We start from the raw sequence: 23,127 nt of genomic DNA on the forward strand, positions 1-23,127 counted from the left end.
TTCCAAGCGAGATCTTGTAGCCCCCATAATAATTGCTGGAAGGTGGTGCTCTTGCTGTGACATGTTGACAATGGATTGAAGATGGTGTTCAGAGCCTCTGCTTCGTGTATAAAGCGCTATTTTACATACTGGCGATATGTAGAATATATTGGATTCAAACTCAACCTCCATAAAAACCAACGCTACGTTGAAATGAGCAAAACCTACCAGTTCCCAGTTTCGAAGCTTTCGTGGTGTATTAACGACGCTTAATGACATTCCAGCCCTCAGTGACCTATAAGGTAAATCCATTTGGCGTCTTGATAATCGGACCTTCGTTAAACTGACTGGAATCGTTAGAACTCATAAACTTTGTGAGAAAGTCAAATTGTATGCTTTGGACGCAATCCAACCAACAGTCTAGAAGAAACTTCATCAGAACGATTTCAACATACCTAGAATCGCATTAGGCTTCACTCTGCATTATGCCGTGTTGAAATCACGTAGCTAAATATCAATTCGAACAGCATGTGAGTAGTGAGTCTTGCTAACATCTACCACAATTTGCAAACACGTCAGAAGAGAACCGACATGTGTTATCGATGATGATGCAATGCGGTTGATGAAGGGCTGTCTTTGCTTGACATTTCATAGAAAGCTTCCGGTGTCGAACATTTTGTTTTGCTTGGAGGTTTCCAAACGCTGCCGGTATTCAGGAAACTGGGAGTATTTGCGAATGAACCAATTCACTCTCATTGTGAATTGTCAGTCAAGAGCGTCCAAAATTGCTAGAGCTCCTTTCAAGTTGGCAATATTTTTCTGTCATCTTCCTCGTCACCAATCAACATTCTTTAAACCACATCATAGTCGATGGTAAAATCCCAAATGAAGAGATCATGGTCTCTATTCACGTCGTTAAAGTGCCGAAAAAGGGCGCTGCTCTACAAGATTGCCTACTACTGTCATAAGACAAAATGCAAACAAAAAAGCCAAAACCGTCTGGACAAATTATGGCACTCCCTGAGGGGTCGCTCTTCTTATCAGTCACCTTTCACAGCACATATTTCCGCACTACCTCAACCCCAAAAGTCCAACATGCTTTTCGCTCATCACTGAGCTCACACTTCTCCCATTCATAGAGACTGAAGTATACTCATGCAGTTATTTGGAAACGAGGGATTTTCGAGGATGATGATGCCGAGATTGTCGAGTAAAACCAGTTTGAGGACAACTTGTTGACAAACAAATATGCTTTCAGGAGTATCAAGAACGATGTCGTCGTTGTTGTTTGGCTTCATCTGGACATGATTTGAAACGCCATTGGATATAAGAACTGACAAATACCAAAAGGGCAAACAAATATGGAACGTTGCTGGGACGTCTGTTATTCTTGTATGGTGGTACTGAAACTGAGGCCAGTCCAGCAAAAAAAGTACTCAACCAGTCTTCATCATGCGCGTAACAGCTTTCCTAACCACTTTCTACCACACTATAGTAGTAGCATTAAACCAGCTCAAATCCTCACCAAAATCATTGTTGAATTGTCCTGTTGAGTCTTGAATACTATCGTCATGGAAAAGAGGTATCGGTGATCACATCCTTTGTCCATTCGTGATTTCGTTGGCTGCTGGGTTGTTCATATGGTGACGCTGGGCAAGCTGAATATGATTAAGGCGTGTTTTTGTTTGCGATGTCTGAGAAGGAAATGGTTGAACGAGCTATATCTACCCAGTGGAGAGAAACGGTTTTTTGGTCTATATGTTTATCTTCTCGCATTTTGCAATTTTATCTACAAAAATAAGTTTATTTTAGATCCTCAAAACACGTCTATTGATGCGTTCATAGCTTCATTCGTCTGCTGTTACAGCCTCCAAAAAATTCAACTTCCGCTTTCCCAAACACAATCTCAACAAACCAATAGCACATAGCAAAACAATGGGCGAAGAAGAATCCAGGCGTCGTGAATACGAAGTAAGCTCCCCTCCCATATCTCTACTGCGCTCCGCCTTCCCGATGTTTGAAAAGCCTGGGCGGTGGTGGAGCAGCAAGCCATGAACACATCCAAAGACACATAGCAACATGTTAACCGTGTAGTGATTTCACGGCTCAAATGCACACTCCTGCAACACTGACACTGTATCATTACGTAGAGAACAAGAGGAACCAGGTGGTTTCTCGCATTCTGTGATTTCTTGTTGATCGGACTGTCTATCTGGAGTGCATTTTTTGGATCGCTTGCTGCGCTTATCGTTGGGATTATATTGGCTATTTGGTATGAATGGGTTTGTCTGGAAGCAAAAAAGAACTGGTTACGCCAGAGAATTCAACACTTTGGTGATGATAGGGGCGCTCTCAACATCTTCGGACTGATATGCTCATCTTGGACTCTTATTGGATATGGAAACTTGGTATGTTGTGTATACATGTAACTTAAGCTGCAAGACCATGTGGAGTGTGATGCTAACATAGTCTGTGTCGATTTTTTGCTACGTTCACTAACCTTAAACATATGACAGCTCTACTACATTGTCTGGCTCCTAGTCTCCATCGGAGTGTGCATCTTCTACCTGGCTGTAGACCACAACAATAACGCAGGATATGTGGAGGTCGCGTTCGCCATCTTCTCAATCATCCTCATTATAGTGAACTGGTTTTATATCAGGAGAGTCAACGAAAATGATGATTAGGAGAGATGTGGCTGTGTCACTCAATCTTCTGATGTGAATGCTGTTTTGGGTTAGCTTATGTTGTTTGGGGGGAATCATATTACTTTTTCTTCTTGCTCGCTCGTGTGCCTTAGGGCCTCTTATGTTTTTAATCGTTACAAATGCATTCCATTTTAATTAGTTAATAATATTCGGTAACTGTTGAGGACGTTTTTTTTGGTTGTCTGATGACGTCTATTCCTTTGTGCTGTTATGTACAAAAACTTTAATATCTTATCAGGCAAACACCTTCTCTATGCCCTAGGTGGCAATATCCCAAACGTAAGATACGCAGTATGGCTCTTCATATCTCGTTTAGGTCTCGACATAGCCACTTCTCCCAACAGCACAGCTTTTTGCCTTCTATTAGCATGAGGTCTCTGAGCACCATCACCATTCACAGCATCCTCCTTATTCGTATCCGTCTCTTCTACTTCATCTACTTCCATATCATTCGTAGGCTGATTTTTACTGGCATCATCTGCTATTGGTGGGTTCGAAGCCTCGAATTGTAAGACAGCGTCCTCAGAGACTTCATCCCATGTACCCTCAATCAAGTCATAAGGACTGATTTTGTTTCGTGGTATGGGAGCAGGTAAAGCAGCTGGGATTGCTTTAAAGCCGACTTGTCTCATTTCGTGGTAGCGTAATAGACATTCAAACATTTTGATTTCTAAGTTGAAAGAAACTTAGAGACGAGGAGGACATGCTGTACTTGAATGCATAACGCTTTTTACTTTACCTCTAAACCCATTAGAATCCAACTCGTCAACAGTCCTCGTAACCTGTTCTATGTTTGGACTGAAGCAGCATATTCTACCAATTCGATTCTTTTTGAATGCAGATTTAGCAGCTGGTATTGCTTCCCAAGGAGCTGGCAAGTCCAGGAACACTAGCAAAAAAACCAATGGGTATATGAGAGAAATGTTTGAGGCAAACCTTCAACACATGACATACCAGCAGTAACGGCATCCTCCATCCCAAACCCATTCTTGCAAACATCTCTGCACTCGACTTTCACACCATTCGCCAACCCATGCTCTTCAAACTCCCTCAGCGCACGTTCAGCCCTCTCCTCATGGTACTCGAATGTATACAGCTTGCCCGTAGGCGCAATAGTCCTAGCAATAGAATGCGAGAACGACCCCGATCCCGTCCCAGACTCAATCATCTTGACACCTGGTTTGAGTTCCAGGTAGGCAGATATAAAGGCGACGTCTGCAAAGTAGAGGATTTGAGTTCTGTGAGGGAGGGAGAGAGTCCACATTTCAGGAGTTGGGAATAGGAGGGTCATGAATCCTCGTTTATTTACAGAGCTGATCTAACGTGTGAATGTTTGGATGTCAGACATGCGAAGAAAATTCCTGTTGTCATCGATGCATGGCTTTACTTTGTCACCGTATCTCTTTCCAGCTACATCCGAGTGTTTGAAGTCGCCGTATTTGTTTCTATATACACTTCCTTCTGTAATTTTGATGAGCTGCATGTTTTCTGGAGTCTAGGTGTAAGCTTGTTAGTGAATTTCCACGAGGTCAGACGTGATAAATGCTGTAACGCAGCTTACCGTGTACATCACAACATGATCTCCGTACTCTATCACCTTCTTATACACGTTAAAGCTCGCCATCACTAACTTTTTTGTTTTTTTGAAAATATCGAATTGGCGTGATCATTCAGTATTGAACTTTAACGCCAACAGAGGGAAGGCTGTAATAATGCCTGCATCGACTCATTCAGATCTCATTCGCGAGATACGTGAGAGACAACGACGTCGATCGCATATAATTGGATCTCATAACATTCGACCAAAACAACATCAAGCTGCTCAAATCAAGACATATACGGATCTACTAAACGAACAAATCATTGGAAAATATCCAATAAAATCCATTCAACCTGTCAAGGTACGATGCCACCGCGTCAGATTGTCGCAACATTATCGATATCAAACACATGATATTCACACTCACACCAAAAACCATTTATCCATTAGGAAACAAGAATAGTACGGAACGATTACTCTCAACACTTTATAAACACTGGTGTGCGCCCACAAAACACTATTCGTGAACCACCCTTGCCTTCTCGATACGACGAGTACCCAAGACTTGCTCAACTGACTAGACTCAAGGATGACAATGTCGCTAGAAGAGCTACTCCTAGCATGTCTCTGCGTGCAGACCTAAAGACGTTGGACCTAAATGCTAGTCTAGGTGGCAAATTTGACGTTATTCTTGTCGATCCACCACTTGAAGAGTGTGTATCAGTGGTTTGCATCAATTTTGAAAGTGACTTTTTTTGGTTGGCTGACGCTCCTCGCTCTCCTGACACCAGATATTCACGAGTATCCGCCGTCGCAGGAAGCACAAACCTCTCCAAAACAGGACAGTCGTCATGGTCGTGGCCTGAAATCGAAGCTCTAAGAATCGAAGACATTGCTGCTCCCATATCCTTCTGTTTCTTGTGGGTTGGTGATGCCGAGGGACTTGACAAGGGACGTCAAGTATTACATCGATGGGGGTTTAGAAGGTCTGAAGATGTTGCGTGGATTAAAACAAATCGAACTTCGCAGGTAATATGGCGAAGTTGCTGGTATCTTTTTTCGCAATCAATAATCTTCTTGACATGTACTTTTACTCGTAAAGGGTGTACAAATCGTTGAACCAAGAGGAATCTTACAGCATACAAAAGAACATTGCTTGATGGGTATACGTGGAACTGTTCGTAGAAGCACTGATGGACATCTTGTCCATTGTAATATTGATACTGATGTCATTATTACTGAAGAGCCTCCCTTTGGAAGTGAGTACTGGATTGATCCCAATGCAATATGTTGCTAATCCTCTCTCAACACGAGACGTCAAGTGTCATGACTCAAAAATTTTTGGCATAAACAGGTACAGCCAAACCTGAAGAAATGTACCATCTCATTGAACACTTTTGTCTTGGACGACGACGACTTGAATTATTTGGAGAGGTATGTGTATGAGATGTGTGGGGTTGTTGGACTGTGAAGAAAAAAGAAAACTGTGCGAAGGCATCATAACCGAAGATGTTTCGATTTCGCATTCCAACCTTTTTTCCCCACCAGGACCACAACATGCGACCTGGATGGGTAACAGTAGGATCGGATCTATCTATATCTGATTTCAATCCGACAAAGTACTGGCCTCAATTTGATGGACCTGATGGGACTCTTGTTGGTGCTTCACAGGGTACTGTATGATTAAGATTCATTATGTTTTGTTTTGTGAATTTTTTTTGCATGATGATATTCAACATTCTCAACATCTATTACATTTTGATAGAGGTCGAATCGCTCAGACCAAAGTCCAAATCGCCTCCACCATCGAAAAGGCGGAATGGGCGTGGTGGTGGGATGGGTGGTATGAGTTGAATGATGTTCCAAAAGTGTTAGTTGCTTTGTCGCACTCGCCATCATTTTTTGTGGCATTCTGTAAAATATATTTGAAGCCAAGAACGTCAGATGCTATCACTCGCTGGCTCTCAAAATGTCTCCCGACCAAACAAAGGTGTATTTTCATTTGATGAGATCCTGTGTGTTTTTTTTAGCATAGTTTTATAAAGTTCCATTTTTCTTAATGTACAGCTCGATCATTCATTGGTGCGTAAGCTCTCACTATTGATTGGATTTGCTTAACATAAGGACATTCTGATCATTCCATCTCAAAACCTCTTCATAGTCGATCCAAAGTTTCCAAAGGACTCGTGCTTAACAACAGCTCATTCTCACGCCAATGTCTTCGATTTGCCGATGGACCAGGGTCTTGAAATAGGTTGAGGCTCTCTGAATGGTCGTTGACGACGAAGAAACTCACCTCTGTGTCTCGACCAGTTGACGATACATCATGTTGACACGAAGTAGAAATCATTTCCAACATCATATTTGAAAATCAAAAAAAGATTTAATCCAACGTTCTCAAAACGAAGATGGTTGATGAAGCTCCTCTTGAAATGAAATTCATGTTACAATATATATGCAACCAACCCTCAAATTCATCATGACTTTGTACAGCTTTCTATATGCTCAACATTCCAGCAGCTTTTGATGTGCTTCGTTTGTGGATTAGCATAGTTAGAAGAAAAACCCATCTTCTGCACTCAAATCCAATTGCAGAAGATTCTTCACCCATGCCGGCCTAGTATCCCACCCTTATCCGTTATTCACATAATTGGCTGTTGAAGGGTTGTGAGTAGTAGATTCGTAAGTAACGAATATTGGTGATGATGGTACGACAGAATCTCCACTACTATAGTAGTATGAGCGATATTCGAACCGTACTAGGATGGTATTGATGTCATGGGTGCTTCGCTTGCTGGTGATGCCGATGCTGATGATGTTGATGATGGCCATGACGATGATAAGGTTGGCATTGTAGATACGTGTTGAAAGTTTGAGTGAACATGTCAGTTGACGTTTCGTAATAAGTCGATAAACTTCTTGGTTCATTATACCTTCTATACTCTTCATAATTTCATGAGCTCCATTCGTAGTAGTACGTAGTAGTAGCAGCATCACCACCATTGTTCGTGTCCGCTACCCCGACATATTTACCAACAAGAGATGTTTGGAACCAAATATGATGTATGGCGAGACGGTCACTCCATTCTGTTACTGATAGTGGCTTGTTAAATAATTCTCGTCCGCTGGGAGATCGACTGGACTTCAGTTGGGGTTCGTGTGAGAGTTAAGGTGATGCGAATCAGCTCGGACTAGCATGACATCAAAGGGCCGTGTCATCCGCATGTTTTCACGTGTTTTGAAATCCCGTTCAAGCGTCATCAAGCCGAAGAAACTTGATTTTTTGTCATTCTCAAGTTGTTGTCTATCAAATGTCTGACGCCTTTCTGCACTATTGTCACCAGCGAGAGCTATCTATCATCACATAAATAGAAGACCTTTAAATAAAAATCCAATGAAATCAACCACATACCGATTTGGATCGTCAATGACTGAATGCCTGAAATTCAAGATTTCGGAGCGCTCTGGCATATCTTTACTACTGGTCAGCTATTAATCGAAGCCGCATAATTGCATCGCGTTTTGAGTATGCTTTAGCCAGGCTGCATAAAAGATTGCCTTCTCCGCACGTCTTCCTATTCTGCACCAAGTTTGGTACGAGAGTGTACAAAGATATCATGTAAACACGATCGGGACCAGATACGGGACGAAATTCGTTATATTCGTGAATTCCTATATATTATTTACGCGATAGAGGCTTCTAGTAGTAGCGAACGCATACAATTCAAACTCGTGAAGCCCGGATAAAGTGATTCTCACAAATCTGCAAGACCAACAAAAACATTACACCCCAAACAGCCATGGAAGGAGACAATCAACACGGAGTACGTACTGAGGCTTACTCTATCCTTTAGCATCATTCGTGTCTTGCTCGCTGGAACTGACTTTTTCTATAACGTTTTCACAGCAAGATGTCACCGAATTCCGAGCTGGCCACGAATTCGACGTTAAGAAACTTGAAAGCTACCTGGTCCAACATGTCTCTGATCTCGTAGCTCCTATTGAGCTCAAACAATTCAAGCTTGGTGTGTGTTGGATCGACATTTCGTGCGATGACGTTGTAGAGATCTCGTTGGGATAATGTTGACTTTTCATCCGCTGAACATATTGAAGCCAATGCAATGAAGCTGTATATCTGATCACCCTTCCTTTTGACGTCAACAGGACAATCAAATCCAAGTTTCTTTGTCGTGGACGCCAAAGGCTCCAAGTTCGTAGTGCGCAAGAAGCCTCCAGGTTCTCTCATCAGCAAGCAAGCCCATGCAGTATGTTACTGACACAATCGCTCTTAACCCAATACACTCTTAACAATTCTTCCCTATGATAGGTCGAACGAGAATACAAGGTAATCCGTGCCCTCTCCCAAAACTCCAACTACCCAGTCCCCAAAGCCTACGTGCTGTGCGAAGACTCGTCCGTAATCGGATCCCCCTTCTTCGTCATGTCCTTCATCGCAGGCCGCATCTTTTCATCCCCACTCCTGCCAACCGTGCCATACAATGATCGACGAACATACTACTTCGAAATGATTGATCAGATGGCGCATTTGCACAAGATTGATGTCAAGAAGGTCGGGTTGGAAGATTATGGACGTTTGGGAGGGTATTATGAGAGGCAATTGAAGAATTTGTCGAACTTGTCTAAAGGTATTACTATTCTTGTGGGAGGTATTCTTTGGCAGTATACTAATTGACATCTGTTCAACCAGTTCAAGGAAGCGTAAAAGACAAGACTGGAAATCCAATTGGACCAATGACACGACAAGACGAACTTGAAGATTGGTTGAGGAAGAATATGGTTGCTGATGAAGGTGTGTGATGTTCCAACATGTAGCCATGGACTAACCTTTCTTTTTTGGCTGATGTACTCACACCATTCGCAACAACAGTAACACTCTTCCACGGCGACATTAAAAGTGACAATGTCATATACGACATGAACGAGCCTAAGATTGTTGCTGTTTTGGATTGGGGTACGTAGGAAAAAAACTCACCCATTTATTTTTCATGAAACCGCTCTTCCTACAAAGCTCTCAGTATATTAACTATTTCATACCATCTATAGAACTAAGCACAATCGGCCACCCCTTAGCAGACTTGGCCCACACACCACAAATGTGGTACACCCCTGCTCCCAAAGGGTTACGTGATGCCCCCCGTCCTCTCCCTATTCCGGAAGCTGATGAGCTCATTAGACGATAGTAAGCGATATGAGAGGATATGATATAAGTTTCTTTATATCGGCTCTGTCAACACACTCCTAACCACATTGTATTTCACCAGCTGCCAAACAGCAGGCCGTGAATACCCAATCAAGAACTGGGCTTTTTGTATTGTGTTTGCCATGTTTAGAGGTGTGTGTCGGTGTTCTTTATGAACCGCAGTTCCATGCACAAAAACAGGACCAGAGCCATACAACGAAGCAAGATTGCAAGCCAACTCATCCCTCATTTTTTTCTATAGGTACTGTCATAAGGCAAGGTATCGCTGCACGAGTTGCTCTTGGTCAGGTAAACCAATCATTTCCTGAATATCCAATCGGTTTTCTGCTCCGTAAGGTTCAAAGCACTGACCTGACATCATCACATATAGAACAACTCAGCATACGCAGCAAACTACGTCAATTTCCGTGAATTGGGTGATATCTGTTTGGAAGTTTTAGATGGTGGTCCGTTGAGTAAGCTGACTGGATTTGGCAGTTCTGCCAGTCAGAAATTGTAATTGTGTTTGTGTGCAAGATTTTAAACAGCGAGAGTCTCCAAATAATATGAAATCATGTTCTATGAATGTCGCAAATCTATTTCAACTGCAGGCAAAAAAATGACGCATTGGAGTTTGACATATTCGCGTCGTGTTGATAACGTATTGTCACATTGTCTTAATATCGATGCTTTGTACAATTATATATGCAACAGAAATCCTCCCTAAGATATCCCCACAATGGCTTCCAAGTAATCAACCATACCAAAAAATCTTCTCCATGATCTACCTCATGAATTCAGCCCTTCCACTTCAAGTACCCATCCTTCTCACTACACCTCCTATTCACAACACTCTCAATCCTCTGTCTCACACCCCATCTCTCCCTCTTCCGTCTCCCACCAGCACCCAATCCATGCACCTCATCGTAATTGGGATCTATATACCGACTACCACCAGTCCCACTCCCATCAATAACGCTGATAGGAGTCAGGTGCTCTTGATCCAAGAACGCACCCCAGTTAGCAGCAAACCAGTCTATAAGCTCTGTTCGCGTGAATGCGAATGAGCCTGCGCCGGATGCTTCACCGGTTATGAATTTGCGGACGTCTTCTTCGGAGGGCACGCCGACGACTGTGTGGCCAATGTAGTTTTGGAAGGTTTTGGTGTTGTAGAGGGTGGGTTGGGTTGTTAGGGGTGGGAGGAGTGCGTCTTCGGGTATTTTGCTGTAAAAATGAGAAAAGAGTGTCATGCAAGGTCTGACTCGACATCGCGGAAAAAATGCAACTATCAACTTTTGAATTCTCAACCTTCGGAATTAACCAACACTTACGCATCCTGATCTCCAAACACAATCTTCACATCGTTATCAGTAAACGCTATTCCATCTATAACTTCCTCCCATGTAGGGCTCCATGCTGGTACTGACTCTTGTTTTGACTGCAATCTACTTGCAGCTGTTCCAGTTGCGAAATCTTTTACAGTATGCTAAGAAAACTAGCACTTCAGAAAATATAAAACAGAACCAGGACAAAATCACTCATACCGTAAAAAACCAAGCCAACCTCTGCTCAAGTTTCATAAAGCTCGCAAAATCCAATTTCTGAGCTCGATGTACTAGCTCAGCGGTGACTTTCATAGCAGTCGGTGATTGTGCTTGCATTGATTTCAGTGTTTCCGAAGACCATAATGAGTTCTAGAGAAAAACATAAGTCAACATTGACGATCTGCTCTTTTCGCTGCCGTAATACACAAACCTCAGCATCAAGAGCCTTCACAATACTCCCCAACGACGCAGAATTAAAGCACCTCTCAATACCATCTCTCACATCACCAGATATAGCCCAATTACTCCACTCATCAACAGATGGAGCATTGCCCACGAAATCCTCAATGACTGAATCAATAACTCGCAAATCAGTCGTCCGCAGATCTGACAATGCGTCAATCATTGCTGGGAGACGGTCGGATGGTACGAAGTGTGTTGCGAATCCTGATAGCCTAAAATGCAGAGGCATTGATGCGAATGCGGATTGTTTCTTTTGCGCTGAACCATATTACATACACAGCCTCCATGCCATTAATCTTGCGTCCTGTGAGCGCCAGATAGGATCCAACAGCAGGACCGTCAATACCACGAGCTAGAAACCATGCGACACCAGAGTCTGGGAAGAGACCAATGGAACCTTCAGGGACCCATATTGATGTGTTTTCGGTTGCGACTCGGATTGGAGCGTGTACTGATAGTCCAAGACCTCCGCCCACTAATAAAATGAGTTCTGTAAGAGCGAGAAGTCTCCAAAGAAACAAAAAAATATCATTTGCTTACTAGTATAGCCATCCATTACGACCACTAACGGCGTATTCAGCGTTCCGATAGCATGGCAAGTCTTGTACAATGTAGTTAAGACTTCATATGCAGAAGCTTTACCCTGTTCATCACCACTTGACAAGTATGTTGCCACAGCTAAAAGAAGGTATACAGAAAGCGTAAACGCATGGGCTTGACATAGATTCCCATTTCCAAATTGGAGCAACATCACTCCAACAAACAAAAAACACACGCAATATAAATCAGGAGGTATGATTCTTCAGCTCTTTCCGACAACAATAGACTCCTTTCTATACTCACATTTAGCATCACCACCCGAACAAAACGCCCTACACTCTCCATACTTGCTAATCATCAACGCCATACCCGTCAAATCACGATCAAAGTCAGTCAAATGATTCGTCAATGACTTCATCATTGATAAACTGAGTGCATTTAATGCCTTTGGTCGATTCAGGAGTGTTGCACGTAAAGATCCAGTGCGTAATGGTATTATTTCGGATGGAGGTTCGACGAATGGGATTGTTCCTATGCCGGACGGTGGTGTGTCTGATGAGAATAGACGCTATGGCATAGATTTTCATATTGGTGAGCGATTTTACCTCAACGTTTGAGTCAAAAAACATAAAGGGGGAAGCTTACATGGAATGTAGAACGTGTCATTTTTGATGTTGGTGTTTTGTGCACGAGATTGGATGTACAGCGGTGTATGAGGCTGGCATCGCGTAGAATTGATCGACAATTCATTTCCTAGTGGCCTAGTATTATAGTCAAGTCTTGTAAGTTCAACATTCAAAACGTACAAAAAGTTACAGCTACAAAAGCTTGATCGATCTGAGATATCCAAAGCTTCAACGAACGAGATCAATCTCACTACGAACACTCATACATAGGCCTCCATTTCGGTGAACTTACTTGGGGGCTATCGGCCAATAATGTCCTCTCTTTCGTTCTACTCGGAATCGATTTCCCACAACCAAACAAGCAACATGGACTACTGGACATGCACATTCTCACAACTATTCGCATCATTCAAGCCATCTCTAGCGGACTACCTCGGCATACGAACCAGATGCGCATCAAATAGCACATCATCATCAACCACCAGTGATAATATACCTATAGAGTCAGTGATACTGCAGCCGCAGGCACCCAAACTACGAATACACACCGCAAACATATACATCCCTCCATCAACATCATGGTCCCACACCACACCATCTTCTCCCACAATACAAACACCAACACAGTCACCACTAGTAGATCAGCAGCAGTACGTGCTCCTAGACGCACGGTTACTGCTCGTAATGATGGCCCTCGTAGCCATCACATCATGGATACTCGCTATAGTCGCAATGATCATATCACAGACTGCTACACGTCTGTTTATAGATAGTGTCAAGCACTGGCTACGGGCTAGGAGGTGGGCGGCGCTGGGTTTGCTATTAAAGGTGGAGGGAAATGCGCTGACGTGTGCGGTCAAGGAGCTCGTTGATGCGGAGGGGATGGATACGGCGTTTTGGACGAGTGTGGAGGAGATAACGGATGCGTGTGGGTGCGCTGGTGCTGGATTTGACGATGAGGGTAATAGTGATAATGGTGGTGGTGGGCGAGATGAGGATGTCTTGCATGAAGATTGATGGATTCGATCTATGAATAATCGTAGTTGAGTTTTTTTGCTCTACACTCAGTCAACTTTTTAAACCTTTTACTTAATCAATTCCCCTTTGTATTTTCAATTGAAACATATAAAATCTTTCAAGTTTAGTAGTACAACTGACTCTTTTTGTATTTCATTTTTTGTCTGAGATGGAACAACTTTAGTACCAAGTACCACTACAAACCACGGCTTCAGCTTGCATCTTTTACAGCTTATACTTGCCCTTGGACATATCAGGCGTCGACCTAAGTTGACAAGTAAGGTGAGAAAACTGCGCAAAGAAACTGCCCCTGCAACAAACATCCAATGCCTCGCCAAACAGCCCTCATCTTCTCTCAACTCACCACCACGGCATAAACGGCGGCACATCCCTTGACGGCACACTCGTGTATTTCGGATCCCTCTTCTGCAAGAAACTCTGGACGCCCTCCTTGGAATCCGCAGATCCACCCAGATAAAACAATGCAGTCCCCTCCAAATGACTCTGCTGTCCTGCCGTATCTACATGCAAAAATAATCAGCATCTCCAAATATATATATTGCAAAATCACAAGCCGTACCTTTCGGATGCAGCAACAACGCCTTATTCACAATATTACTAACCACACTAGCCTGCACCGCAATCTCTTTCGCTAGCGCCATCGCAGCAGGCATAACATCCTCAGGCGCTTCGACAAGCGTCTCCCATAACGGGCGCAAGCTCGGATGCTCTGCAGCACGTATATCGCCTCGCAACACAATCCCCATTGCGCGTGCATGGCCAACGAGACGTGGCAGGTTCCACGATGAAGCGGCTTCGAGGTTGATTCCACGGCGGTTGAAGACGAATCCGATCTTGTTTTTACGGTGGGTTATGCGGATGTCGAGGTTTAGAGGGAATGTGGCGCCGATGCCTGTGGATGGTATCATGCTTCAGCTTTTGTTTTTATAGTTAAATGAGATGAATCATACCGATAGCGGCACCGTTGATGGCCGCAATGGTTGGTTTACGCAACTGCTGCAGCGCGAGCGTGCCGTTTCCCTCACGTGCGAGGAGGTAGTGCTCGCCTGTGGGGTATGTGGTGTTGCGAGATGCGAAATCTTTGCCACCGCGGAAGTCGGCGCCGCCGCAGAATATTCGTCTGTGAGTTGAAAACGTTGTTAGATTATAGGTCAATGATCAAGAGACAATAAAATGTTGGTTTGAGCTTCCATTGCGTGGTTTTTGCAAGACACGAAATCACATACCCAGCACCAGTAATAACCATAACCCGACATAAATCATCGCCATCAAGCGTCTGGAAGGCGTTAATAACCTAAGTCCACCAAACATTCCATTTGTTAGCTCACAAACGTGGGAAATGTCCTGATGTTGCCAACCCCCAGCTCCATCACCCAACATAAACAATCATCTATACACACAAATCTCACCTCTTTAGCAACATCATCACTCCAGAGATTGCCAATATCAGGTCTGTTTAATGTGATTACGCCGATATAGTCCTTGAGTTCGACCTTGATCAGTTCCGAGTTTAGGGTCGAGTAGTCTGGTTGTGCTTGTGCCATTATTGCAAGCCTTTGAAGATATGATCTAGTATACTCTTGTAAGTCGATCTGAAAGCTTTATGCTGCAAAGATGTGAAGGCAGAAGTGTTGTCGAGCCTTGTGATACGCACCAAAAGACGCAAGTTACAAGTAGCAAGAATCAGCATAACGCTTTAATCGCATGCAGTAACAATCCCTCACTATTTTTTGTATCATTGCAAATATATCCTCATTTTTATATTGACCGTTTCCATCAGTACGTCTCTACAAGCAAAAAAATTACACTACAATGAAGCCTCAGCAGCAGACAGCCTGCTCTTCCAGTATACACGCTCAGCAGCAATCAGAGTAGGAGGATTCGATACACCACCACCATTCATAATATACAGTCCTTCAGGCTCCCATCTCAATTGCTCACATGTAATACCCTTGACATCCTTTTTCTTGTTGGAAGACGAAGCATCGTCTTGATCTGCTGTTGCTGCTGCTCCTCCTTGCTCGTGCAAAATTATCTTTTGGGTGGCAGATTCCAGTTTGATTATATACCTAGTTGATTGTAAAATATGCACAGTTAGTTTCCAATCCAAAAAACCCCCCTTTTCAATCCAAGTCCGTATAAGACGTACCCCTTGTTATCAGAATCCTCTATACACAACACGTCACCACGATTCAGTTTCAGCCTCCAGTACGGCCACCCTTCAGATCCAGCATGTCGTACTTCAGCTCTCGAAAAGCCATCAGCACTATCCCCATCCACAGACACAACTTGTCCATATACAGGGTTCTGGATTGCTGCATACAAGTCCCGTAGATGCGGCGGCCAATCTAGTAATATCTTGGCTGCATATTTCAGACATGCTACTCCTGTAAGAGGTGAAAAGACAACGGTGACACCTCCTCCTAACGAGTATTCAGTCTCCCATCCCTCTTGTGGTCGTGTCATTGGCTGTGGGCTATTATTACTAGATACTCCAAGCATATCTAGAGCAACAGCACGGGCAAAGACATTCCATTCCTTAGATCCAGTTTTACGTCCAGACGAATCTACAGGTGGCCTATCTTTTATAATCGTCACGGATTCTACTCGTAGTGATTCACCATCGTGACTACTACCCCATCCTCGAGATGTGATGCCATGTCTCATTGATGGATAGTAATGCAATAGTTGTGGCAAGATACGTAATGTGACTGATATATCGTGTGATGGTGTATTTGTTTTCGGGTTGAATTCCCCTTGAATGGGTTCTGACGGTGGAGGAGGCAGTAGTCGTTGTTTTGGTATTGTTGGTGATGGTGGCTGTACTTCAAAGAGATTATATACTGGTTCGGATTGCTGTGGTGGTGTTGGTGTGCCATTCTTTAACGCTTTACTACTACTATTATTGACATTGTTCGCTTGTTTATCATCAGACCTGGTCCCTACTCCTACTATATCATTCAAAGCATCGGCAGATTTAGCGTCTTCTTTCGCATCATTAGCAACATGACTCTCCTGTTTGACTTCAGCCTTAACTTCAGCCTTCACTCCAGCAGCACTATTCGGTTCACTCTTTGCACCAGCACCATCGACCTTGACACCATCATACGGTCTGAAGAACCCAGCATGTACAGCCATAGCGACCACATCTGAATCATCAGTATATACATTTGTACCCCATACAGCCATGTTAGCGACAGCAATATTATCTTTAACTGACAGGTACTTTGCGGGCACACGCACTTCAATAGTAGCATAATGATCTCGTGTCGAGAATGGCGGCAACAAAAATTGTTTCATATTGCTACCCCTTACTGTAGCACCTGTATACACTACATGTCCCAAAAACTTTTCAGTGACTCCATCCGGTATCTTGCACAGCGAATCATCGTTAATGACGACAACATCTCCCACTTTACGTTTCTTGCGATCATCCTGCTGTAACTGAAACTGATGCAGCTGTTGTTTGGGCAGACCTAGGAACTGTCCTAGCGTTTCTTCCTGCGGTATGGCTTTACGTTTTTTATTCCAAGCAGCTTCTTCTTCACTCACTATATGATCCTCATGGACTTGTCTCGGTATCAGACTGCTATTGCTTGCAGACGTAGCAGGATGATGCGACATGACTCCCGAATGACTGTTAGTCATCATCATTTGCGATTCATCGTCATACATTGCCTGATCCATAGCATGCGCGACTCTATACCCCTTATTGCTATTCGACTGCGCCATGTTTTGTATCGACGACATGTTTGCAGACACGGCGGTTGTATACGGTGAGATTGGTATTGGGGGTAGCGGTGACGTGTTATTACTACTACTGCTGCTATTATTCTGTGGGACGCCTATTCTACCTCTCGCACCAAAGGGAGCAGGAGCAGCATCCTTTTTAAGAGGCGGAGCGGCATATATCGATGGCTGCTGTGACGATGCGAATGGGTTTGCGGTTGGTTGTGGTGCTGTAGTTGCTGGCATGCTAGCACTACCAGGTGACAGATGCTGTTGATCTCGAGTATTCCCAGCACTGGTATTCGTATACCCCGTATTATTCGTATTCCGTTGCTGCTGATGCGGTGGTAATGGCGAGCCCGTTCCGGACAAATGGTTTGATCCAGTCTTGATCTGTGCTGGTTGCTGAGGATGGTGTTGTGGCGACTGAGAGTATATATTATTGGAGTGTTGCTGCGATGGTGGTGGAGGTAGCAGAGACGGTGCTAGACCTATTGCCGTGGATTGAGTATTGGACGGGATTGTGAAAGCAGCCATTGTATGAGGCATTACATTATGGGTGGACGGTATTGGCGGATGCGATGCTGTAGATGGTGCATTGGTGGTTGTTGTACTATTACTGCTATTACTTGATACAGCATTGTTGCTACTCCCTTGCGTCGTAGTAGTCGTACTGGACGTTGATTGATTGCTAGCCGGAGGAGGAGTTGAATACAATGGCGATGGTTCTTTAGGCACAGTTCCGCTTCTAAATGGTGGGAATCCAGCAGGAGATAGGAGAGTCTGGACTGGTTGACTCGGTTTCGTCGGTATTATTGATTGTTGGACGGTTCTTTGTGGAAAGGTTTGATTGTTGGTCTCCATGATTGATACGGCACAGTAGTAGACTCATCCAGGTTGCCTGTAGCAGCACAATCTAGATGGAATCTTGTTCCTTCCTTTTCACTAATACAAAATCGATTCGTGCTGCCAAACTTCGCAGGTTTTCTGTTTGGATGGGAGATGATCCAAAGAGACTGTCCAAGCAAAAAACGCTAACTTTACTCGACAATAGCAACATACATTGAATATTGGCATAATCTAGCATATTTTTCTGGCATTCTTTGTCGCGTCTCGTTATGCAGTCTCTCTACTCCATCTTTCGTAAAAATCGCAAACAAAGGTATATATGTATACTTGCCGTATAAGAGCACCATGGAGACGGCAGTGGTATGGGTCAGGCTATACTAGCGAGACGCCGACAATGTCCCTATTGAGGTCGAAGGCATGGAACCAGCTCCAGTGAAGTTTCCTGCAGATAGCATTGTACATGATTTGAAACAACTGGTGAAGGATACATTCAAGCCAAGGCTGGATGATGTCGCTGTTGCTGAATTGCATGTGTATACTGATCCGGAATGCAAACAGCCACTCAAATCAAATGCTGCAATCAAAGACATCACCAATACAAGTTATGACAATCCACTGAGAGTCGTCATACCTACGCTTTCTCAAGCTAGTAGAATGTCATTGAACATGAAAGGACCAAGTAACTACAGCGCCCAACGCTGCCTCGCAAGAAAAGCCCCCCATGAAACACTCAATACCGACGTTGACTCGATGCTTGAAAGTCCCATGTTTGGCTCACTTCTTCTGCAAACAGAATTTACAATCGCTGGTTTGATACAGACTCTGCTTTCTCGTTGCGCTGGGCGCATGGACTCTGAGAGCATTATATCCTTCCTGAAAACATCTCCTGCTCAACCTTGTCCTATAAGAGAATGGATTGGTGACAAAGAAGACCTCGACCAACTCAAATACCTCACGGTCGACCCTTCTGCTCCTGAATCTTGGCTACGTACATGGTCAAAAGTAGTTCGCCAAGACAGTATACCTGCAAATGGCAACGAAAAAATGTGTAGGTCCTTGTCTCTCGTCTTGTAGGCGAGTTGGGCTGATAGGCTTTCGTGTCAATAGTTATCAGTTTATGGGATGATGTGATATTGAAGCCTTTGCTGTATTTTTGTAAACTGTCGGACTTGGTTGTAGAGTACAATCGAGACAAGATGGATGTGTCTTCCGCTACGCTGCACCAAAAGAGCCCTGACGTCTGTATATGGCTGAACGGTCGATTGATATATAAAGCCGAAGAGAAGAAAAGTGGTAGCCCAATCGAGATTCCTCGACAGGGGCTCGTTGAGAAGGCGACTAATTGGTCAGTAGTGACTTATGGTCCGCAGCCTATGTAATTGTGTACCGCTACCTGTGGAACGTTGGTGCAGTAAGTGAAAGCCCGAACTTCATTGAGCCCATTTATAACCTCTTTTCCATCCTTCCAGGTTTTTCTCGTTGGACAAGTCTAGAAGCCTTAGATTTGTCAGTCCACTTCTCGATCTCCGGACGCCAATGTCTCGAATCAGAGCGTCTGTCATAATGTTGAACTACTGTCGTGTTCTTCGAGCTTACAATGAATATGATGGGACAATATCCGATTAAGTATTTTCAAGCCAGATATCAAGGTTTTATCTAAAGAGATGGAAATCGTGCGTCGCTACGATTCTGGTACTGGCGTGGCATTTACCTATTTATTCAGTATTTCTGTGGTCCTTTAGATACGTACGCTGATTCTGTATGATGATCGTGTTGACAAGAAGATTGCGGGATTCAATCGCTACGTTTGGTCAGATCTGACGGTAAGTGCATTTACTGCTTTAACGTAAAATTGCCATGTAGAATATTCATTGTAGTTTCACTAGGCCCTGATTGATCTGTATGCTGCTGCTGCTACGACTCCATATGTCATACACGCGCTCACTGGGCCACGTGTCGAGAAAAACGTATATCGGGTTACATTACAGCCTCTTGGATATCATCAACGTCCATCTAATGCCAAGGAGTTGCAGCACTGCTTAAAATGTATATTGAAAGGATTGTTGACTCTACACCGAGCCAACCTGGTGCATAGAGATTGTGAGTAATGAATCAGGATTTCACGCAAACCGGATAGTTTAATGCTGAGTCTATCTTTGTGTATTAGTAAGTTGGGAGAATGTAATCCGTACTAGTGGAACGACTTGGGTGATAATAGACCTGGAAAATGGTGGTAGACCTTACACTAGACCGCTTTTTACTTTGAATCATTGGAGGGCTCCGGCTGTTGGCAGTTCAACAGACGAAGGTGGAAATTATTGTCCAAAGAACGATATTCAGTCGGTCGCCTATATGGTCGATGATTTCCGGGCGCACATTCCTTCATCTTTGATCGCTGAGCTCTTCGAGGGTCAACCAGCTGAATTATTGCTAAACCATGAGTTTTTTTCTGCAAATTTGTAAATTGTATTACTTTGGGAAAACCAGCAATATCTATTTATAAGTCTGAAAGCATAGAGAAGGCCAAACCGAGTGGCGCATGAGGAATAATCTTGGAATTTTGGGGAGAAATCGCTGAATGATGTTGACGTTTCTTATTACCCCAACAATGCCACTACAAGCCGCAATCGATAAAGAAAAGATGGGCGACCTTGATAATGACCATGAATATCATTGAACATATGGAGAGTCTGCCAGGTAATCCGTCAGATTTAAGGGAGCAGATATCTGGCGAAGATCTGTGTGCAAGCTACTAATCTCGAGCAGCCAGAGCCGTGGAAGATGCCATGGGCTTCGGTGTCCGTTAAATATAAATATTGTTTGTATGTATGCACCGCCAACTTGTATGTTATTTATAACACTATGAGCAAAACGAGCACCCAAAAATACAATGAAATTATACTGTAAACTACTATTCGTGTACCAGATCTAGCAGGTTTACTATCAGACGATGGAAAAGACATTGAATCAGAAGTGCATTGGGCTGTATCGACTGATTTTGCAGAAGTGGGTCTAGTTCGAGACAACACCAATCGAGCCATTCCTGCAAAATCACATGCTTCAGATCGAACTCGTAACTGTTGTTTGAAGTAGAATCTAACGAGTGGAAAAGGAATCAGATTTTCAAAGCTCAAAGGAACGTTTTTTTTGCAAGCATTTGCACTCACTTGTTCATAGCAAAACTAAGCTTCTGTTCCAACGAACACGCACTATAAACCCCATACCCACTAGCCGACGTACCATTTCCAGGTGCAATCTCTGGACAAGCATCGTCAGGATTCTGAGCATGCAACATCCCACACACTTTAGACAAGGTGGATTCTACAGTATTGGCTGATGCTGTCTGTACCATAGACGACGAGACACATGTCAACGATTTTACCATAGCATCACAAATGCACGAGTTGGGTGTGGGTGGAAGTACTGAGGTTGCCAACCATGTGCTGCTTTGACTCGGACATGTTGATAATGGTGATGTAGCAGATTGCTGATCCATAGATATACCATGTGGATGTTCTTGTGATAGAGCATTCTTGAACGTGTAGTAGTCTGGCAGTATGGTCGTGTTGGATGCAGATATTTTGACAAGGCCATAGTCGTTGCCTTCGTCACTATATTCGTATACCAGACCGCCTGAAAAGACAGGTGTCATGTCTGGACCATATATAGTGGCTACTTCGGTAAACGTTCGAGGAAGTGGCATGTTGCATCCATACTATAGAAAAAGGACGTAGAATGGTAAACGATCGATGGCTTCCTTCGTTTTTAGATTATACAGATATTTACTCGTTTACCTCAGAAAGAAACACTGGAATCGGATAATTCTTAAAGTTTTCCGTTCGATCCTTGTATCCACTGATTTCATACGAGCTGTTGCCGCACCATTCATAGAGCTATAGGTCACGAAGATGGTGTTGGAGTTTTGTCATATCGAGCAAAAATACGTTATATCCAAAGCCTACATTGATTCCCAAGAAATCAGCCGTCTCATTAGCATGACCACAAGCCATGTAAGCAGCAACAGCAAGTCTCGTAGCGTCGTCATCTGTAGCTGCATAACCAACAGGTATTGGTCGAGGAGCAGTTTCCTTGATGTGCGTCTTCAAGTCTCGGATCAAGGCCTTGACGAATGGAGCAGCCTATCATTGAAGTAAAAGGAAGTAAGTATTCTTAGGCACACAAAAAAAACCGAAGTTACTCATATCTCTAATAACACTCACATTGGTATTAGACGCTTTATTGATGACTTCATTCCCTCCAACAAAGCCCAATAAGTTATCGTACCTAATCAAAGAAAATTGTGCACATAGATAGTTTGGATGAAATACAATTATTCCTTGTATACACGCTTATTAATACGTACTTTGAAAACGCATCAACAGTCTTCACATATCCCTTCAAAAGCTCCACCGTATACGAAGGATTTGCACGATTGATGGACTGCTTTCCAGATCCAACATCCAGCAACAAATACACATTGCCTTGAGCCAAAGCATTCATGAATTCATCATGTTCGACGTCTGGATCCACCTGCACAAAAGCGTTTCATTATCGTTCAAATCATGCACTCTAGAATCAAATGCACTACCCACCTCATAAACACGAATAACATTAACACCCAACCCCCTCATAAGCTTCAAATCACGACCCCATTCAGCACGACGTGCGTTACTTATCGGATCAATAATCTTGCCATCTTTCTGTGGTTGGTATGCGACACCCTGGATGAAGAACTGGGCATGCGTTTTCGAGTCAAAGAATTTCGAGCCTTTGATGATGATTGGGTTTGGAGTGCATGTTATGTGGTAGACGCAGGTGATTATGAATAGGTAGGCGAGGATGTGCATTGTTTTTGTGTTTGTGTATTTGTTTTTGGTGCGAGCGTTTTGGAGCAGTGTGGGAAGGAGTGCGTGAAACACAGATTTGTCAAGACAGATGAGACGCGTCAAATATCGACAAAGGTATTTTCGAAATTTCAGAGTTCGATAAGCTTGAAATCTCGACGAGATTCGTTCAACGATCTCCATTTGGATTGGCAACGTTCGGAGAGGGATGACTCTTCATTTCTTAATCGTGATCTTGCTACGTACGACAAGGTACAGGTTCACAATTCCAGTTCTAATAAGGGGTC

At 43.5% G+C, this 23,127-nt stretch overlaps 7 protein-coding genes across 7 annotated transcripts; 2 read left to right on the forward strand and 5 right to left on the reverse strand.

Moving 5' to 3' along the window:
- Positions 1 to 2,938: 2,938 nt before the first annotated feature.
- Positions 2,939 to 4,311, reverse strand: SmJEL517_g01741 (uncharacterized protein; the record flags this gene model as incomplete). The annotated part of the gene is made up of 5 exons (XM_031167669.1): positions 2,939 to 3,357; positions 3,427 to 3,576; positions 3,642 to 4,005; positions 4,075 to 4,182; positions 4,249 to 4,311. The coding sequence occupies 5 exons, from the start codon at positions 4,309 to 4,311 to the stop codon at positions 2,939 to 2,941; spliced, it is 1,104 nt and encodes a 367-aa protein (XP_031026311.1).
- Positions 4,312 to 4,399: 88 nt separating this feature from the next.
- On the forward strand, positions 4,400 to 6,081 carry SmJEL517_g01742 (uncharacterized protein; the record flags this gene model as incomplete). Its single annotated transcript, XM_031167670.1, has 7 exons — positions 4,400 to 4,588; positions 4,678 to 4,940; positions 5,019 to 5,256; positions 5,330 to 5,486; positions 5,582 to 5,661; positions 5,776 to 5,899; positions 5,993 to 6,081. 7 exons carry the CDS (start codon positions 4,400 to 4,402, stop codon positions 6,079 to 6,081), a joined length of 1,140 nt encoding a protein of 379 aa, XP_031026310.1.
- Positions 6,082 to 8,027: 1,946 nt separating this feature from the next.
- On the forward strand, positions 8,028 to 9,947 carry SmJEL517_g01743 (uncharacterized protein; the record flags this gene model as incomplete). The annotated part of the gene is made up of 10 exons (XM_031167671.1): positions 8,028 to 8,051; positions 8,135 to 8,252; positions 8,392 to 8,492; positions 8,555 to 8,873; positions 8,936 to 9,037; positions 9,116 to 9,199; positions 9,292 to 9,427; positions 9,510 to 9,580; positions 9,690 to 9,736; positions 9,819 to 9,947. The coding sequence occupies 10 exons, from the start codon at positions 8,028 to 8,030 to the stop codon at positions 9,945 to 9,947; spliced, it is 1,131 nt and encodes a 376-aa protein (XP_031026309.1).
- A 277-nt stretch (positions 9,948 to 10,224) lies between these two features.
- SmJEL517_g01744 (uncharacterized protein) lies at positions 10,225 to 12,420 on the reverse strand (the record flags this gene model as incomplete). Its single annotated transcript, XM_031167672.1, has 8 exons — positions 10,225 to 10,651; positions 10,759 to 10,913; positions 10,972 to 11,121; positions 11,183 to 11,426; positions 11,491 to 11,689; positions 11,755 to 11,892; positions 12,058 to 12,322; positions 12,400 to 12,420. The coding sequence occupies 8 exons, from the start codon at positions 12,418 to 12,420 to the stop codon at positions 10,225 to 10,227; spliced, it is 1,599 nt and encodes a 532-aa protein (XP_031026308.1).
- A 1,202-nt stretch (positions 12,421 to 13,622) lies between these two features.
- Positions 13,623 to 14,962, reverse strand: SmJEL517_g01745 (uncharacterized protein; the record flags this gene model as incomplete). The annotated part of the gene is made up of 6 exons (XM_031167673.1): positions 13,623 to 13,662; positions 13,762 to 13,918; positions 13,978 to 14,310; positions 14,369 to 14,538; positions 14,645 to 14,712; positions 14,828 to 14,962. The coding sequence occupies 6 exons, from the start codon at positions 14,960 to 14,962 to the stop codon at positions 13,623 to 13,625; spliced, it is 903 nt and encodes a 300-aa protein (XP_031026307.1).
- A 263-nt stretch (positions 14,963 to 15,225) lies between these two features.
- Positions 15,226 to 18,011, reverse strand: SmJEL517_g01746 (uncharacterized protein; the record flags this gene model as incomplete). The annotated part of the gene is made up of 2 exons (XM_031167674.1): positions 15,226 to 15,487; positions 15,568 to 18,011. The coding sequence occupies 2 exons, from the start codon at positions 18,009 to 18,011 to the stop codon at positions 15,226 to 15,228; spliced, it is 2,706 nt and encodes a 901-aa protein (XP_031026306.1).
- Positions 18,012 to 20,848: 2,837 nt separating this feature from the next.
- SmJEL517_g01747 (uncharacterized protein) lies at positions 20,849 to 22,843 on the reverse strand (the record flags this gene model as incomplete). Its single annotated transcript, XM_031167675.1, has 8 exons — positions 20,849 to 20,856; positions 20,920 to 21,092; positions 21,164 to 21,711; positions 21,791 to 21,889; positions 21,959 to 22,135; positions 22,217 to 22,280; positions 22,360 to 22,526; positions 22,589 to 22,843. The coding sequence occupies 8 exons, from the start codon at positions 22,841 to 22,843 to the stop codon at positions 20,849 to 20,851; spliced, it is 1,491 nt and encodes a 496-aa protein (XP_031026305.1).
- Positions 22,844 to 23,127: the final 284 nt, after the last annotated feature.

The sequence above is a fragment of the Synchytrium microbalum genome (assembly GCF_006535985.1).
Source record: "Synchytrium microbalum strain JEL517 chromosome Unknown SmJEL517_scf0006, whole genome shotgun sequence".
Lineage (NCBI taxonomy): Eukaryota > Fungi > Chytridiomycota > Chytridiomycetes > Synchytriales > Synchytriaceae > Synchytrium > Synchytrium microbalum.